The following is a 19,010-nucleotide window of genomic DNA, read 5'->3' on the forward strand; positions in this document are numbered from 1 at the left end:
GGTTTCCACTCATCCAGTTAAATAAAAGGTTAAATACATGAATAATATAAAGGCTGTGTTGACTGGGTGAGTTTGTTTCTGACGGACTACAGCATCACCTACCCTTTTTTTTTTCAGAATTAAAGTCCTCAACACTGCCAAAACATGTTCATTTTAAAATGCTGTAGTGTAGTCCCATCTCCATATTTATAAAATGTAAAAACAGAATGTAGTGCTCATTAATGCGTTATAAATCACAATTCAATAAATGCATATTTACAGCGCTCTAATAAAAAGGAGTCAGGGATACAAAAACAGATTATATCCGTATTCACATTTGTGAGCTACTTGTATGTATGAGATATACCTGATTATTTTTTTCTCAATGTGCAGAAAATGTATTTTATTGTAAATGATATTGTTACACTATGTAGAATAACGTTTGTGGTTAGTTGAAATCACCAGCTATTTCTGCACAGATGATTGACTCATGTTTAACCCACAAGTCCCTTGTTTTTTTTTTAATAAATTGGTTGTACAGTTACCTTCCAAGTTGTGATCCTTGACTGTTAAATAGTTTCGATGGATTTCCCTTCATGCGAACAACTTTTTTTTTTTTTTTTTTTAAATGACCATCTTCAAAAAGTTGGAGATGTTAAATCCATTTTATTCAGAAGAAATTTTAATTTATACAAGATTTATTTTTTAAAAGAATTAAAAGAGGAAAAAAAAAAGGTAAAGAAAAAGTTGTACACTAACTGAACTTCTCTTCCAAGTGTCCACCAGCTATTCTTAATATAATACATGAAAGAACGAACATAACCAAAATGAAAAATAAAACCAATTTTATCCCAGTTCCCAGTGTTTAAAGGGGTAGAGCTCCCATTCGAGGTGGTGAGTGCCAGACAGCAGAGCTGGTACGCTTAAAGTAGCGAGGTTTGCTCTTGCAGAAGATGCGGTCCAACTTTGGCGGTTCAATCGCCCCGTAGTGAGAGTCCACGTCAGCTGGGTGGAAATATTGCTTCATCATCGACTGCTTCAGTTGGTTGCCTAGAGGGGAGGGAAGAATGAGTTCACTTTTAGCATCACGACTAAGGCCTTGGTTCTTGTAGGTATTAAAAGCTGGTACTTTGCCATCATGCTTCCAGTCGTTGTGCTAATGGCTAGTTAGCAACGGCACCATAAACTCTTAACTTTCCTTCAAACTGCGCAGAGACATTAAAATGACATCCATGAGTTCACCTGACTCTGGGTATGTAGAAACCCCCCCCCCCACCAGCTTTATTACCAAAATCTCAAACTATTCCTTTAAGAGCACAGTAAAAAAGGCATCAACGAGGCCTTGTGCGGAGGGGTTACGCACCCGCGTGTTGCTACGAGGCCTTGTGCGGAGGGGTTACGCACCCGCGTGTTGCTACGAGGCCTTGTGCGGAGGGGTTATGCACCCGCGTGTTGCTACGAGGCCTAAATAAGTCAGTAAAACGTACCCTCAGCCCATGTGGGGATGGGTTTCCTTGGTGCAGATTCGTCATCGGTAGAGTCATCACTGTTCTGATCCATCCCATAGTCCTCAGGGTTGGTGTTGAGAACAACAGGCTTGTTGCCCCCCTTAGGAGTGATCTCATATGACTGGGGAGACTGCTGCAGGAAGACAAAGACAAAAATCAGGGATTACATACACACGTGTTTATCATTTATTCTTCTCTTAGAATTAAAACAGACAAGTTGGTGTGATTTCTGCACCTAGCTAAGGTTGGATGGATCTCTAGATTTCTTCCTAGGTTTTGGCCTTTCTAGGGAGTTTTTCCTAGCCACCGTGCTTCTACACCTGCATTGCTTGCTGTTTGGGGTTTGAGGCTGGGTTTCTGTACAGCACTTTGAGATATCAGCTGCTGTAAGAAGGGCTATATAAATACATTTGATTAGATTGATAAAGTAGGTCCAGCCACATTAGAAGTCACATTGAGAGTGAGTCCTCATCTCCTACAACAGACGAGACTTATTTCCATTTATCAGATGCTTTTATCATCCAAAGCGACTTAGTCATGTTTGGGAATCGAACCCAACAACCCTGGCGTTGCAAGCGTCACGCTCTACCGACTATGGCTCTAACGGAGAGTGTTATCCATACCTCGATATCCACTGTGACGTTGAGGACTCCTCCCTTCCCTACAGGCGTCTTCAACACCACGGGCTATAGGAGGGAACAGGAGAAGTGCACACGAACATCGGTCTATACATTCTACCACAGGATCAATATCCTCCAATGAGATACACAAGACTTTGCAGAGATTAGGAAAATTATTACTGACAAACCATTAGGCTTCAACTCCTTCCAGCCGCAAGGGACAAATAGGAAGGGGGAAAAAAAGTTTACATTGAAAACAATGGAGGCGCCATGTAATCACAAGCGCCCCTTCCTCGATGTTATAGTCATATGTTGGGGCCAATCCCACCTCTTCCCCCGTGGCCCGACACCAGGGTCCCCCACCCAAACCGGAAGCCAACAAATTGTCATCGTTGGACAAAACACCAGGAAAATCAACACCAAGTGATTTTCATTTTCGAAATCTGTTCCCAAGTATTCCCACGCATATCTAGTTGATGCTCTCTGCTCCCTAGTGGAGATCTGAGAGGATTTGATTGGTCTAAGCAATATGGTGAAACTCCCACCTAACATATCAGAGGACAAGTGGAGCTACTACCAGATTGATTTTTACCTGTCAAAGTAGAGAAGAAGTGTTCTCACCTGAACTTCAGCAGTCAGGTGGCTCTTAGCGGCTTCTCGCTGTCTCTCCGCGAGTCTCTCAGCTTCTCGCTGTCTCTCCGCGAGTCTCTCAGCTTCTCGCTGTCTCTCCGCGAGTCTCTCAGCTTCTCGCTGTCTCTCCGCGAGTCTCTCAGCTTCTCGCTGTCTCTCCGCGAGTCTCTCAGCTTCTCGCTGTCTCTCCTCCTCAGCCTGCCTCTGTTGCTCCTCCTATTGACAGAATAAAAAAAAATGTTTCATTTGTACTTCAACCTACCGTTAGCGTCTTCTAACCGAAAGTGTACATGTACAAAGTCCCCGATATTAACACCTTTTAAATGTTATGTACAAATCTGAAAGTAACTTCAAACCAAGTCTACACAATGTTTAAGACAGGAACAGACATGTTAAATGAATGGTTAATCCAAACAAGACAAGACAGGTATGGTTGAAGCTGCATGACTTACCTTCTTCCTCTTCTCCAACTCTCTCCTCTCCTTCTCCCGGGCAGCTCTCTCCACTTCTCTCTGAAGAGCAATGGCCTTCTCCCTCTCTACCCGCTCCCTGAAACAGACACAATATTCAGCAGCAGCCTTCTCCGTCTCCACATTTAAAAAAAAATAATAATAAATTCACAGTCCAAAGCGTCGAACATCAACAATAAACGATGGCAATTGCCAGTTTGATAGAAGATCAAACAAAAGCCCGTTTTACAAATCAGCAGTTGTGGTAATTCCGTAAGAGGAAGACTACCTCTCGGCGGATGCTTGTCTGTCTCTCTCCAGTTCTCGTTCTAGTTCCTTCTTCAGCTCCAGGGCTCGTCGGGCCTCAGTCATCTTACGAGCCCTCTCCTGCTCTTCTTCGGCTCTCCTCTTTGCCTGCAGCTCCTGCTGACGCTTCTCCTCCTCCTCCTGGGTCAAGGGTCAAACATTTAACAATCCACATATGCCTTCAAGGAGGCATCCAAGTCAATTAAATTATTATTATTTTTTTTTTAACACAAAAACACCCCAACAAAATGGCTGTCCTTGGGGCTGGTCTAGCGGGCAATGTCAAGACTGGGTACGGATTCTACCTCTCCTATGGGCGGCATTCTGTCTACCTCTCCAATATCTGCATATTACAAAATAAATCCTACTACTACTACTACTACCGTTAACTGGAAATGACACAACGACAAGGCTCCAGTTGAACAAAGTTTACTATACCGTATGAACACACTACAAGGTAGCCATTACACTCTCGGGCTAGGTCCATCAACAACAAGACTCTCTGCGCAGGCGCACACTTGACTTACTGATGGCCCCGTAATAACAGAAATATAGGGATACCTAAAACATGAACTTAACAACAACAACTACTACTACTAATAAATGGAAAGTAGAAGGAAAAAAAAAAGCTTAAGTTCAACATAAACAATGGTAGGAGTGTCTTACAGACTGTTGAATCTTCCTTCTCCTGGCGTCCTCCTCCATCTTTCTCCTCAGTTCCAGCTCCTCCTGGCGTTTGGTGGCCATCTTCTTTTTGGCTTTCTCCTCCGCCACGCGCTCTACTCGCAGCTGTTTTACGAAAACAAGAGTTTCCTATTGGACAAGTTCAGATAGTGTCTCCCCTTTGCACTCGACTGTAAGGCGGTTTGTGCCCAAATGAACACGACCGCATTACCGTAGCTTCACCTCTGCGTCAGATGTCACCCGTTCATCATTCAGTAAAGTGGTGTTTCTCGTCCGCATCTCGCCCCGCCCCGTTTCTCGCCCCGTCCGCATCTCGCCCCGTTTCCCGTCCGCATCTCGCCCCGTCCCGTTTCCCGTCCGCATCTCGCCCCGCCCCGTTTCCCGTCCGCATCTCGCCCCGCCCCGCTTCTCGTCCGCATCTCGCCCCGCCCCGCTTCTCGTCCGCATCTCGCCCCGCCCCGCTTCTCGTCCGCATCTCGCCCCGCTTCTCGTCCGCATCTCGCCCCGCTTCTCGTCCGCATCTCGCCCCGCTTCTCGTCCGCATCTCGCCCCGCTTCTCGTCCGCTTCTCGTCCGCATCTCGCCCCGCTTCTCGTCCGCATCTCGCCCCGCTTCTCGTCCGCATCTCGCCCCGCTTCTCGTCCGCATCTCGCCCCGCCCGCATCTCACCCCGCCCCCGTCCGCATCTCGCCCCGCGCCCGCATCTCGCCCCGTTTCTCGTCCGCATCTCGCCCCGCCCCGTCCGCATCTCGCCCCGCCCGCATCTCGCCCCGTTTCTCGTCCGCATCTCGCCCCGTCCGCATCTCGCCCCGCCCCGTCCGCATCTCGCCCCGCCCCGTCCGCATCTCGCCCCGTTTCTCGTCCGCATCTCGCCCCGCCCGCATCTCGCCCCGCCCCGTCCGCATCTCGCCCCGCCCCGTCCGCATCTCGCCCCGCCCGCATCTCGCCCCGTTTCTCGTCCGCATCTCGCCCCGTTTCTCGTCCGCATCTCGCCCCGTTTCTCGTCCGCATCTCGCCCCGTTTCTCGTCCGCATCTCGCCCCGTTTCTCGTCCGCATCTCGCCCCGTTTCTCGTCCGCATCTCGCCCCGTTTCTCGTCCGCATCTCGCCCCGTTTCTCGTCCGCATCTCGCCCCGTTTCTCGTCCGCATCTCGCCCCGTTTCTCGTCCGCATCTCGCCCCGTTTCTCGTCCGCATCTCGCCCCGTTTCTCGTCCGCATCTCGCCCCGTTTCTCGTCCGCATCTCACCTTGTCGTGTTTCTCATCAATCTGAAGCATCTTCTGCTCAATCTTCTTTTTTTTCTCCTCCTCTTTCTGTTCCTCCTTCACCCGGGCCTCGACAACCCTGCGCAGCCGTTCATCCCTCTTCTTCTTCATCTCTTCCTGTTTTCTCCTCTTGTCTTCGTCCATCTTCTTCTTCCTCTCTTCTTCTTGCTCCTGCTTCTTCTTTAGTGCTTCCAGTTTCAGGCGTTCTCTTTCCTAGAAGAAAATTACACTTAGGAATCTGATAAGAGTTACATGGCATTAAAAATGTTTATTTTTTTATATATATTTTTTTTTTTTTTACATTCTAGTGGCATCTCATTTGGGACTGAGTGAAATCCGTGGTAGTATTAAATGGAAACGGGAGCCCATGAAGAGGGAATAAGATTAATACGGGACTAAAGGCACCACGGGTGATTTCTAAAATAAAACCCATCCTGAAGGGCACCTAGACACATTTGCAGCGGGGGGGGGGGGGGAAGGCCAAGTCCTTGTATTTCATTTAGTTAGTGAGGAGGCAAACGTATGTCCTTGCAAAGAGCCGGTAAAGCGCTTGATGTGTGTAGGTGCCCTAAAAACACATTAGACATAAATCTGATGAAATCTAAAAATCACAAAAGCCCCAGCCTTTGTTGCCCCTTTAGAACCCAACGTTAACTCGAGATGGTGTGGGGGGACGACAAGTGGCGTGTACCAGTTAGAGCACACAAATACCAAACACCCCCCCCCCCCCCCCACTCACACATACCACACCATATTACTCTGATACATACCACTACACCACAGCCTGACTGTAGAGGGGACAGGGAAAGAGAGATCCAATTAACAAGGCTACATATGTTGTCTGGTAACATTGTGATTTGATTTTCAAAACTTCCTAAACGTTTGGCAATTTTTTTTTTTTTTTTTAAAGATCACAAAATGGTTATGATGTGATCATGACAACATAGAGGGGCGAGAGAGAGAGAGAGAGATGGGCCAATTTTAATGATATTTGAGGATAATGTCACAAAGGCAGGGAATTATTCAGGAAATATCACGTCGCAAAAAAAATAATAATTGGGGAGCCCCTAAAACGAATAGTGATCTGTAGACTAACCTTGAGGTCGGCTCTGCCTGGCGTGGTGTGTTTAATGAAGGACTTCATGACCGTGTTGCGACCCAGAGAGCTCGGGGTCATCATCAGCATCTGGTTCTTCTGGACAGTGTGGAGGAATGACCTCATGTTGGGCCTCACCTACAGTAGACAACATCAAATCAAATGTATTTTTATAGCCCTTCTTACATCAGCTGATATTCTCAAAGTGCTGTACAGAAACCCAGCCTAAAACCCCCAAACAGCAAGCAATGCAGGTGTATATCTTGGTTCTTACACTCTGGCTCTTAACAGGAGGCGATGGCTTCTTCCTTGGGCTCTGGAATTCATCGGCAGCTGCTCTGCGCTTGGCACTGAGACGAGGACCCAGACTTGACGGTGGCTTCTTACCACTGCCATCTAAAGAACACAAACCTGTTAACCCACCAATACATCTAAATACCTTTGCCACACACACACACACACACACACACACGTTGGCTACATGGCCCTCCCTCTCTAAAGCATAGCTGTAACCTATTGACGTTATAAACATGATTCAGAAGAAAGGGGGAGATATATTTATGCATGTACGTGGCGCAGCTTCGGTATGTGTGCCAGTCTTTGCTGATGAGTGTGTGTGTGAGTTAATGACGGTCTGCACCTGATCCAGAGTCTGGCGTGGCGGTCTTGGCTTTGCTGATGATGGAGGCTGGCGGCGGCATGGTGGGAGTGGTCTGGGCCATGGAGCGAGTGAAGCGACGAACTTCTGCAACACTGAGAACCCCTGGGTGGTTCTGCACCGTGTTCTCCTGCTCAAATAAAAAAATTAAAATAATTAGGGAATAATTTCACTATGATCATCAATATATTTACATGAGGAACAGAGAGAAACAGTAGAGACAGACATCAACTACTCAAAATCAGGATTGGGGGGGGTCAATTCCATTTCAGGAAGTAAATGAGGAACATCTGAATTTGAATTTTCCTTCTACATCGTGTATTGACCCTAAGCCTGATATAAAAAAGGATATTTTAGATAAATGTATCATTCGGGTACAATGTGGATGTTTCCTACCTCGGGAGAAGAAGTCTCAGGAGCTGGGCTGTCAGTATCAGTCTTTGCAGGCTCCTCTGACAACACCCTGCCATAGACAACAGCGTAATCAGATGCATAATAACCTAGGGTGTATTCATTAGTCGCACACCGTTACAAAAAAAAAAAAAAAAGTTTCACAAGCAACAACAACAAAAAAGTGCAACGAAAACGTTCTGTTGTCGTTTCCCGCCCTGGTTTTTGTTCAGTTTGCGTCTGTTAGATTCCGTTCAGTTCTTAATGAATACCCCCCCCCTTTGGTCTGGGTGTAGCCGGTGTGAAATGGCTAGCTAGTTAGCGGTGGTGTAGCCGGTGTGAAATGGCTAGCTAGTTAGCGGTGGTGTAGCCGGTGTGAAATGGCTAGCTAGTTAGCGGTGGTGTAGCCGGTGTGAAATGGCTAGCTAGTTAGCGGTGGTGTAGCCGGTGTGAAATGGCTAGCTAGTTAGCGGTGGTGTAGCCGGTGTGAAATGGCTAGCTAGTTAGCGGTGGTGTAGCCGGTGTGAAATGGCTAGCTAGTTAGCGGTGGTGTAGCCGGTGTGAAATGGCTAGCTAGTTAGCGGTGGTGTAGCCGGTGTGAAATGGCTAGCTAGTTAGCGGTGGTGTAGCCGGTGTGAAATGGCTAGCTAGTTAGCGGTGGTGTAGCCGGTGTGAAATGGCTAGCTAGTTAGCGGTGGTGTAGCCGGTGTGAAATGGCTAGCTAGTTAGCGGTGGTGCGCGCTAATAGCGTTTCCAATCAGGTGACGTCACTCGCTCCGAGACCTGAAGTGGTTGTTCCCCTTTGCTCTGCCGCTGCTTTTGTGGCTCGATGGGTAACGATGCTTCGTGGGGGTGTCAGTTGTTGATGTGTGCAGAGGGTCCCTGGTTCGAACCCAGGTTGGGGCGAGGAGAGGGACGGAAAGCTATACTGTTACATAGGCTTGGGCAGTATCCAGATTGTCATACCGACCTTGTGCCGTACTAGGACATTCGGTAATACCGGCACTGAACACAAGGGGGCGCTATTGTAACCCGAAGGTTAGCAACTAAAATATTAGACAGTTTGCTGCGCGCACAAAACAAATATTAAAAACAGCAAGGCTCTTGATCCAGGATCACTGTTAGCAAGCTAAACTAGCTAACTAGCTTCTAAATTAGCAGACCATACGCCACAAGTACAGAGCATTTAGCACATTCTAGACAGTTTAACTTTAGAGGTTTAAGATATTTAGCTGACCAACAGTTAGTTGTGAATTCCATCCTGTAACTAGACCATCTCCTCCGGTCTCTCGTCGGCGCGCGCTTGTAAAACAAAAAAACACTGGGAACTATGGTAACAGGTGAAATGAAGAACCCCATCTGCTTTATCTCCTAACATATTGTTGACTGCAGGTATTTACTTAAAAAAGTTGCTATCAATATTCACATTTTTATATAAATAAATGTAAATAGTTAACAGTATTGTAAAATCACCTCATGGCTATTTCCAAAAATCCCGGTATACCGCCCAAGCCTACCGTAGTCTACATCATTCACATACCAATTACAACAGGCGTCTTTATACATTCAGACAAGACAATGGTTGATAAAAAAATAAAATAAATAAGTTGACCTAATAAAATGTTTTCACTCACCCATCAGTCTGCACCTGGACCTCATGTCCATCAGTTTCCATCCACACATCTTCTACAGCGGACAGAAAAAAACAATACTATCACTCATTAGCACAGTAATATACACACACACATTTACATCATTTAGCAGACGCTCTTATCTATCTATATCTATATATAATTACATTGTCAAGGCATAATATGTAGAGATAAATTGCAAAAAAACAAAAAAAAAGGCACTCAACTCAGACTAAGCGTAGCGGTAAATTAGTAATCTGAGGGGGGGGGGGGGGGGCTGCACACCAAACCATATCGCTCACATCCAGTGGAGGCTGCTGAGGGAGGGAGAATCATGATAAATGGCTGGAATAGAGTCAACGGAAAAGTATGAAACATCAAAAAGACGCGTTTGACACCATTCCAGGAATTAGTATGAGCCTTCCTCCCCCTCCGGCAGCCTCCACCGCTCACAAATCATATCTCGTCACTCACCGTGCCCGCTGACGTCACTGCTGCAGGCGGAGCTACCCATACGAGCCTTCTTCTTCAGGAAGGATCTCCTGGAGGCTCTGCGGACAGACTCCTGGGTCATGCTGTGTCTCAGCCCCGCCAGGGAGCGTCGCACGGTCAGGGAGTGTCTCACGGAGCTCCTCCTGGGACCCGGGGGCGTGGCGCCGGCAGCGATGGCTATCTTAGTGGCGGTGCGGCTCGGAGAGCGCTCTGGGTCGGGGTTCGTCTGGAGCTCTGCTGAACGCCGCTCCGAGGCAGAGATCTTGACTATGGCTTCAGCTACGTGATTCTGGGTCTGAGGAGGTGTTAGACACGGGGGCTGGGAGGTGACAAGGCTGGACGACTCCTTCTTCCTCTCAGCTTCCTCGGGCTGCATCCTCTCCTCCTGGATGTGTTTGCCAGAAGCCTCCATCTCCTTTGGCTCCTCCTGCTGAGAGTTGGTGGTCTGAGCGGGTGCTGCCGCCTCAGGCTGTGTAGTCTGTTTGGCTCTGCGGGAACGAGGGGGCTTGATGATCTCTTCCAGTGTGAACGGAGATCCTCCATCATCCTCGGCTATCAGGTTCAGGGAGGTGGACACAGAGGAGCGACGCAGGTTGCTGCGTTTACCCTTTGAGAAGCTGCAGGGATGACAAAGATAGCATTATAGCGGGGGGGAGGCGTTACGGCAGACGGGGGGAGGCGTTACGGCAGACGGGGGGAGGCGTTACGGCAGACGGGGGGAGGCGTTACGGCAGACGGGGGGAGGCGTTACGGCAGACGGGGGGAGGCGTTACGGCAGACGGGGGGAGGCGTTACGGCAGACGGGGGGAGGCGTTACGGCAGACGGGGGGAGGCGTTACGGCAGACGGGGGGAGGCGTTACGGCAGACGGGGGGAGGCGTTACAGCAGACGGGGGGAGGCGTTACAGCAGACGGGGGGAGGCGTTACAGCAGACGGGGGGAGGCGTTACAGCAGACGGGGGGAGGCGTTACAGCAGACGGGGGAGGCGTTACAGCAGACGGGAGGCGTTACAGCAGACGGGAGGCGTTACAGCAGACGGGAGGCATTACAGCAGACGGGAGGCATTACAGCAGACGGGAGGCATTATAGCAGACGGGAGGCATTATAGCAGACGGGAGGCATTATAGCAGACGGGAGGCATTATAGCAGACGGGAGGCATTATAGCAGACGGGAGGCATTATAGCAGACGGGAGGCATTATAGCAGACGGGAGGCATTATAGCAGACGGGAGGCATTATAGCAGACGGGAGGCATTATAGCAGACGGGAGGCATTATAGCAGACGGGAGGCATTATAGCAGACGGGAGGCATTATAGCAGACGGGAGGCATTATAGCAGACGGGAGGCATTATAGCAGACGGGAGGCATTATAGCAGACGGGAGGCATTATAGCAGACGGGAGGCATTATAGCAGACGGGAGGCATTATAGCAGACGGGAGGCGTTATAGCAGACCTCATTGGTTTTCACAAAGATACAAACCCATGAGGGTGCTTGAAAGATGAACGAGGACAGATTAATTAAAAGATCGTTTGAGTTGTTTCCCCATTTTTTATTTGTGGATTAGTCGTCAGGATTAGAGAAAAACTATTTTGTATGACCTCGGGTCAAAATTCTTTCAAAGAACCAGCTAAAAAAAGGACAACCATATGGATGTCAGTTAAAAAAAATAAACTTACTGTTCATCTTACAGAACAAAACTAAATACGTGTTTTAACCCGTCCTCAAATTAATATTGTAGGTTCACAGTTAGTTTTGGTATTTAAACCTGTGTGTCATTAACGTGCCTGGTGGGGTAAAATTATAATGTACACGATGAAGGTCACATGCGGGACCGGTCTAGTCAGGATGTTACTCTGTTTATTGTTAAGGTCAAATTCCTGGTACATGCTCTTGGTGAATGGAGATGATTCTGATTCCTATAGTAAAATGTACAGTGTCACATGAAGACTGACCAGATGGAAGTTGATAAAAAAAAAAAAAAAAGGCTGTTCTGTCTGAGACTTAGAAACCTACTGTAGTAGTAAAACTAACACAATAACTTACCGTCTCTTGGTACGGTTCTCATTCTGACCCACGGATAGACGCTTCCTACGGTTGCTCTTCTTCTGCGACGGAGTCTTTGGCATCAATTCTGGCTCCGCACTGAAGTCACTGAGATAGGAAGGAAAATAAAAATGTGAATATGATTGGTTCTGGAGAAGAAGGGGGAAAAATATTGTGAATATACAAAACATTAAGAACATCTGCTCTTTCCATGACAGACTATCCAGGTGAAAAGCTATGATCACTTATTGATGTCACTTGTTAAATCCACTTCAATCAGTGTAGATGAAGAAGGAGGAGACAGTTTAAAGAAGGATTTTTTTTTAAGCCTCAAAACAATTGAGACATTAATTGTGTGTGTGTGCCATTCAGAGGGTGAATGGGGCAAGACAAAAGATTGAAATGCCGGGGTATGGTAGTAGGTGACATGCACACCGGTCTGTGTCAAGAACTGCAATGCTGCTGTGTTTTTCCACACTCAGTTTTCAGTCAACTTGACACAACTGTGGAAAGCATTGGGCGTCAACCATTGCCAGCATTCCTGTGGAACGCTTTCAGCACCATGTTGCGACGTATTGAGGTTGTTCTGAGGGAAAAGGGGGGCTGACAACTAAATATTAGGAAGGTCCTAATGTTTCATATGGCTCTGAAGAGACGGGTCAACTGTTGCAGTATGAATCCTTCTGGCCATCATTACAAATTACAGTAGCTACAGATTGTTACACCAGATAATGTGATTTGATTACTGGGAGTTACAGGTTAGGTACTATTTGGTGTAGGGCTGTCCCCGATAAAAAAATAATGTATTGGTTGGGGGCCTTCCATGTGGCGCAGCGGTCTAAGGCACTGCGTAGAGGCGTCACTACATATCCGGGTTCGATCCCGGGCTGTGTCGCAGCCGGGCCGCAACCAGAAGACCCATGAAGCTGCGCACAATTGACCCAGCGTAATCTGTGTTAGGGGAGAGTTTGGCCGGCTGGGATGTGCTTGTCCCGGCGCGCTCACACACGCTGGCTTTGGTCGCCAGCTGGACGGTGTTTCCTCTGACGCATTTATGCGGCTGACTTCCGGGTTAAATGAGCAGTGTGTCGGCTTGGCAGGGTCGTTTTTCAGGGGGACTCACGGTTCTCAACCTTCGACTCTCCTGAGTCCGTATGGGAGTTGCAGCGATGGGACAAGACTAACTACCAATTGGATATCACGAAATTGGGGAGCAAAATAAACAAATTTAAAAAATCATGCCCATAAAACTAAAAAAGGTTTGGTCGGACGCTATTTTTTTACAGTGTATTTTTCCATATATACACAGTATAAACCCATACTATGCATTTTAATCAAATCAACTATATGTACCGTGCTTGTATAATGCTTTAAGCGCACGGTTTGAACAAAATAATTACGACACAAATGACTAGAAGAAGTCCGACCGCAATGGATTTGATTCTGACGGGGTCTTTTTTCACCCTGTAAACTTCAGTCCTCCTACCTTGAGAACATGCGGTTGGCTTCCTGCTGGATCTCTTCGAGCCACACCATGTGGACATTTTCTATCTCGTTGGCGAACTCCTGAATCTTCCCATTAAACATCTGCATCAGGGTATGAGTCGACGACAGTACAGAGGTCATGGTTGCGACCTGGTGAAAATAAAAACAGGGAAAAAAAATCAAATTGTTTTCAAACGTTTGATGGGATGGTGAAACCTCCACACAAAACTCTAACGCTTCAACTAAATTGGCCAGCAGTTACATTTTAACGAGGAAGGCCAACAACAACAACAAAAAAACCTTCAAAACGGTGACATTTTGCGTACATAACAAAATATTGTACAAGTCGAAACATCTGACACAAAGACACATGTAGGAGGGGAAAAAACGAAGAGACACGATAACAATTCCAAACAATCCAATACCTCAAACATTACCTACAAAACAGAAACGTTACATTTAACCAAATGTTCATTGACACCTTGCGTGCAGTAACAAAATGGCTAACTAGTTAGCTAACTTTAACTAGTTACCATTTTTTGAATTTTCGAGCTAACCCGCGCATTTCCGCAAACTCAAGTAACGTTAGACTACGGTCGTGGATCCTAGCTTTAACGTAACCAGTCTCCCGGACAACTTTGTTAGCAGCTAGCTAAATATATATATATATATATCCTGTAATAATATGTAAAGTAAAATCAGATCATGTTGTAAGAAACAAGATAATCAGTGTTGCCTTAGCAATCTAGCGAGTTGTTGTTGAGATTTTAAAAGTCAAAGTGAAAGATGGCTAGCTAACGATAGCCACACACACAAAAAAAACTTCCATACCATAAAACTCCTCCAGTTTTCGAGAAAAATACAAATCCGTTTCGCTTCAATAGCAGTTCACTCTATAATACAGGTGACCTCAACAATCTTTCTATATATATATATATTAAATTGTAATATCCGCCATTTATTTCTCTGCAAAACGACAACAAAGTAACGTTAGTCCGACTTGACTTCAACAGCCGCTGAAAACCGTTTAAATTGTTCCGAGCTGTCTAAGCGAATCAGGGACGGGTTTGTAATGACGTGTCAGCCTCTGCTCCTCCCACCGACCAATAGGATTGAAAGAGGAAGTGTCGGAGCGGGGCGGAGTCTTTTCATGATTCAAACCAGCCAATCACGGGAGAGTTCTTTTTTTATTCCTGATATTAAGCAAAAAAATTAATAAAATGAAGTCTGAGGTTATTAATAACACAAGGGGGATAGGAGATGTTATACCTTTTGTTCTATGATTTAGTTTACATGATATTTATGAATTATGAAGCCTTTATGTGCTTTATTTTTTTTTTTACTTTTTTTTTTTAAATGACATAATTTCTTTAAAATACACAAAAAGTGACGTTAGTTGATTAAGATTATATCATAGAACAAAACGTATATCTCCTAAACCTGTGTTTACCACATACCTTTATCGTTTATCCAAAAACGCCATTCATTTTCTCCATAGGACTTTACTACGTGCAACAATTTTAGTAGTCATCACTGCATTCTCATCCAGAAAGTTGCTTGGCCCTCTACGATGTCACGTAGGTTGATACATTGCTATGTTTTCATTTATAAAGCCCTTTTACAAAAAAATCCCACTGTACCAAACATCATTACTAAACATCAGACATACGAGTTACCGCACCCTGTCTCAAGGACAGCTAACATAACGCTGGAAATTCCTTTGTTCTCTACTGAGTTAAATAAATCCGTTTTTAGTTTTTTGCACCTTATTTGTAGAACAATCTTCAAAATGTTCTTAAATGTGGTGCTTTGGTGCCGCAAGGCCAATTCAGAAAGATGACTGAGGACCTTATTACTGATGACCGTGTTTTTCTTTCTGCTTGCATTTTGTATTTATATTTTGATGTATTTTCTGTAATTCAGGGCATCTGTAAAAGAGACATTGGTCTCAGTATGAATCCTTGATAAAAAATAAATATGATTAAATAAATAGACGTTGTCCAAAGAACCATGCAGGAGTCCCTACTAAAGGACGCCATTACTATTTCTCTCTGTTGGCGTCTGTTTGTATGCACTAACTCCGCCTTAAAGCACATAAATCCTTCATAAAGGTCATGTTAACGGACTTATATTACCTTATATAACTAAACGTATAACATCTCATAAGCCTGTGTTAACCTCAGACCTTATTTTCGGCGTTTATCCTCAAACCCGATTTGTTTTGTGTGTGGCATTTTCATTGTTGGACATAAAAAACACAAGTAAATCAGGTCTAAGTGATTTTAATTTATGAAATCTGTTCCCAAGTATTCCCACGCATAATAGAGACACGATGTGGTCGTAGACAAACGTAAGCAAGGTTTGAAATGTTTTAGTTAAACATTATATCTCTTTAGACTTCTTGTGGTCAATTTGTAGTCTTCAAATTATTTGGAATTATGTTCCGGGCCCTTGACCATCTGCTCAATAAAAAATAAAAAAATCGTTCCCCAGCTGAAGATCCCTGCACTATAGTAAACTGTAGACTATATATAAAAATATATAAAATATATAAAAAATATATTTTTGATGTTATTCATATAACAGCCAGTCTAATATTATTAAAGTCTAAGCATGTTTAGAGATTTAAGGCTCAGGAAAATATTACCTTTATGTTTATCACAGTTGGAAGTAAAACTCTCCTTTTACAAGCCATACAACAAAAATGGAGGAAAATGCATCTTTGTTTTTATTGTTTGAAGTCTGCTAAGATAAAGACCCAAAGCTTAGGTAGGTTGAAATATTAGGGATATGTATGGTCAAAATAATTGCATAATACACAATTTCTTCTTTCATTTTCCAATGAGTCCATGCTGCAAGATGTTTTAATGAAAAAGATCACTCACGAAAAAACGAAATGTTCTCATAACAAATTTATATTTTATTGCAGCTTAAAGTATATCAGTATAAAAAGACATTTGATCCATCTCTACAAACATACAGTACATTTACTGAGATGAGAATACAAATCAAGTAAGTCACACAAAATACATGGTTTAAGTCACAATAGATAAAATCCTTGTTATACACAGAAAATAATTTCCAGTGCATGAATAAACCAGGAATAACAATGAGTCCCAAATGGCAGTCTATTGTGCGTTACTTTGGGCTACGGGCCCTGCGATAGGCTAGCGTCCTTTCCAGGGGGTGGAGTTGTACATCAAGCTGCCTCACGCTACAGAAACAGGAGACAGGCTCCTGCCCTACGGGACATTCTGGTTCAGACAAGGCTACTTACTTTATAAAGGGAATAGGGTGCCATTTGGGACTCACATAATGACATATAGGTTCAGTGCCTTCAGGAAGTATTTACACCCCTTAACTTTTTCCACATTTTGTTGTGTTACAGCCTGAATTTAAAATGAAATAAATTGAGATTTTGTGTCACTGATCTATCTACACACAATACTCCATAATGTCAAAGTGGAATTATGTCACCAGGGAGGTTTCCCATTGGTTCGCAAAGATGGGTACCTATTGGTAGATGGGTAAAAAAAGAAGAAGGATCAGATATTGAATATCCCTTTGATCACGGTGAAGTTATTAATTACACTTTGGATGGTGTATCAATACACCCAGTCACTACAAAGAAACAGGCGTCCTTCCTAACTCAGTTGTCGGAGAGGAAGGAAACCACTCAGGGATTTCACCATGAGGCCAATGGTGACTTTAAAACAATAACAGAGTTTAACGGTTGTGACGGGAGAAAACTGTGGATGGATCAACAACACTGTAGTTACTCCACAATACTAACCTAAATAACAGAATGAAAAGATATAACATTCGCAGAGTACGACCCTGCCTCACACAGGAAGCGGCGCAGGTCCTAATCCAGGCACTTGTCATCTCCCGTCTGGATTATTGCAACTCGCTGTTGGCTGGGCTCCCTGCCTGTGCCATTAAACCCCTACAACTCATCCAGAACGCCGCAGCCCGTCTGGTGTTCAACCTTCCCAAGTTCTCTCACGTCACCCCGCTCCTCCGCTCTCTCCACTGGCTTCCAGTCGAAGCTCGCATCCGCTACAAGACCATGGTGCTTGCCTACGGAGCTGTGAGGGGAACGGCACCTCCGTACCTTCAGGCTCTGATCAGGCCAGACACCCAAACAAGGGCACTCCGTTCATCCACCTCTGGCCTGCTCGCCTCCCTACCTCTGAGGAAGCACAGTTCCCGCTCAGCCCAGTCAAAACTGTTCGCTGCTCTGGCACCCCAATGGTGGAACAAGCTCCCTCACGACGCCAGGACAGCGGAGTCAATCACCACCTTCCGGAGACACCTGAAACCCCACCTCTTCAAGGAATACCTGGGATAGGATAAAGTAATCCTTCTAACCCCCCCCTTAAAAGATTTAGATGCACTATTGTAAAGTGGTTGTTCCACTGGATATTATAAGGTGAATGCACCAATTTGTAAGTCGCTCTGGATAAGAGCGTCTGCTAAATGACTTAAATGTAAAATGTAAATGTAAAAGAAGGAAACCTGTACAGAATAAACATTTTCCAAAACATGCATCCTGTTTGCAAACAAGGCAATAAAGCAATACTGCAACAACAACAAAAAATGTGTCACAGAAATTATGTTTGGGGCAAATCCAACACATCACCGAGTACCACTCTTCATATTTTCAAGCATGGTGGTGGCTGCATCATGTTATGGATATGCTTGTCATCAGCATGGACTAGAGAGTTTTTCAGGATAAAAAGAAACGTAATAGAGCTAAGCCACCGGCAAAATCCTAGAGGAAAACTTGGTTCAGTCTGCAAATATACACTGGAGTTGCTTACCAAGACCACATTGAATGTTACTGAGTGGCCTAGTTACAGTTTTGACTTACTTGAAAATGGCCGTCTAGCAATGATTAACAACCAACTTGACAACGCATGAAGAATTTTTTGAAGAATAATGTAAAAAATATTGTACAATCCAGACGTGCAAAGCTTTACCGACTTACCCAGAAAGACTCACTGCTTTAATTGTTGCCAAAGGTGATTGTAACATGTTGACTCAGGGTGTTGAATACTTATCTAGTCAAGATACATTAGTGTTTTATTTCCCATACATTTATTTTTGAGTATTTTGTATAGATCGTTTACCAAAAAAAAGGCAATTCAATCCATTTTAATCCCACTTTGTAACACAACAAAATGTGGTAAAAGTTCAGGGGTGTGAATACTTCCTGAAGGCACTGTAGATAGAATGTACTGTAGATAGAAGGTACTGTACTGTAGATAGAAGGTACTGCACTGTAGATAGAAGGTACTGTAGATAGAAGGTACTGTAGATAGAAGGTACTGTAGATAGAAGGTACTGTAGATAGAAGGTACTGTACTGTAGATAGAAGGCACTGTAGATAGAAGGTACTGTACTGTAGATAGAAAGTACTGTAGATAGAAGGTACTGTAGATAGAAGGTACTGTAGATAGAAGGTACTGTAGATAGAAGGTACTGTAGATAGAAGGTACTGTAGATAGAAGGTACTGTACTGTAGATAGAAGGTACTGTAGATAGAAGGTACTGTACTGTAGATAGAAGGTACTGTAGATAGAAGGTACTGTAGATAGAAGGTACTGTAGATAGAAGGTACTGTAGATAGAAAGCGATGGGGTTTGACAGGGATGGTCCTCACATGGGCCAGCAGGACATGGCACGATCCACTTTACAGATCATTCCAGACTCCCGTGGGAAAGTCACTGGTTTTCCTGAGGAAACAAACAAACATAATGCCCTTTATTTA

The 19,010-nt window shown here is 44.9% G+C and overlaps 2 protein-coding genes across 10 annotated transcripts in view; both read right to left on the minus strand.

Annotated features, from left to right (window-relative positions):
- Positions 1-625: 625 nt before the first annotated feature.
- Positions 626-14,713, minus strand: incenp (inner centromere protein). 4 transcript variants are annotated; one of them, XM_082956574.1, is made up of 18 exons: positions 14,695-14,713; positions 13,239-13,387; positions 11,753-11,860; positions 9,689-10,323; positions 9,218-9,269; positions 7,590-7,656; positions 7,176-7,323; positions 6,810-6,931; positions 6,536-6,673; positions 6,210-6,227; positions 5,422-5,652; positions 4,159-4,281; positions 3,476-3,633; positions 3,190-3,286; positions 2,729-2,953; positions 2,111-2,173; positions 1,467-1,620; positions 626-1,029 (listed from the first exon to the last, which is right to left on the minus strand). In XM_082956574.1, exons 2-18 carry the CDS (start codon positions 13,376-13,378, stop codon positions 845-847), a joined length of 2,664 nt encoding a protein of 887 aa, XP_082812700.1. In that variant the 5' UTR covers positions 13,379-13,387; positions 14,695-14,713; the 3' UTR covers positions 626-844.
- A 1,421-nt stretch (positions 14,714-16,134) lies between these two features.
- pgghg (protein-glucosylgalactosylhydroxylysine glucosidase) overlaps positions 16,135-19,010 on the minus strand; it is a 30,524-nt gene continuing 27,648 nt past the window's right edge. For all 6 annotated transcript variants that reach the window (XM_014126082.3, XM_014126083.3, XM_014126081.3 and 3 more), the window contains one exon: positions 16,135-18,975. In XM_014126082.3, coding sequence (XP_013981557.1) covers positions 18,899-18,975 — 77 coding nt within the window. In that variant the 3' untranslated portion in view covers positions 16,135-18,898. The remainder of the gene's footprint in view (positions 18,976-19,010) is intronic.

This window comes from Salmo salar, chromosome 10 (genome assembly GCF_965601325.2).
Source record: "Salmo salar chromosome 10, fSalSal1, whole genome shotgun sequence".
Classification (NCBI taxonomy): Eukaryota; Metazoa; Chordata; class Actinopteri; order Salmoniformes; family Salmonidae; genus Salmo; species Salmo salar.

What these genes read in the sequence shown, in the direction of transcription:
- incenp (XM_045687189.2), bottom strand. An exon ending in CACGCCAGACTCTGGATCAG is followed by an intron (nt 6,932 to 7,175) that starts GTGCAGACCGTC and finishes TGTGTTCTTTAG; the next exon opens with ATGGCAGTGGTAAGAAGCCA. An exon ending in TTGATGAGAAACACGACAAG is followed by an intron (nt 4,282 to 5,421) that starts GTGAGATGCGGA and finishes TTCGTAAAACAG; the next exon opens with CTGCGAGTAGAGCGCGTGGC.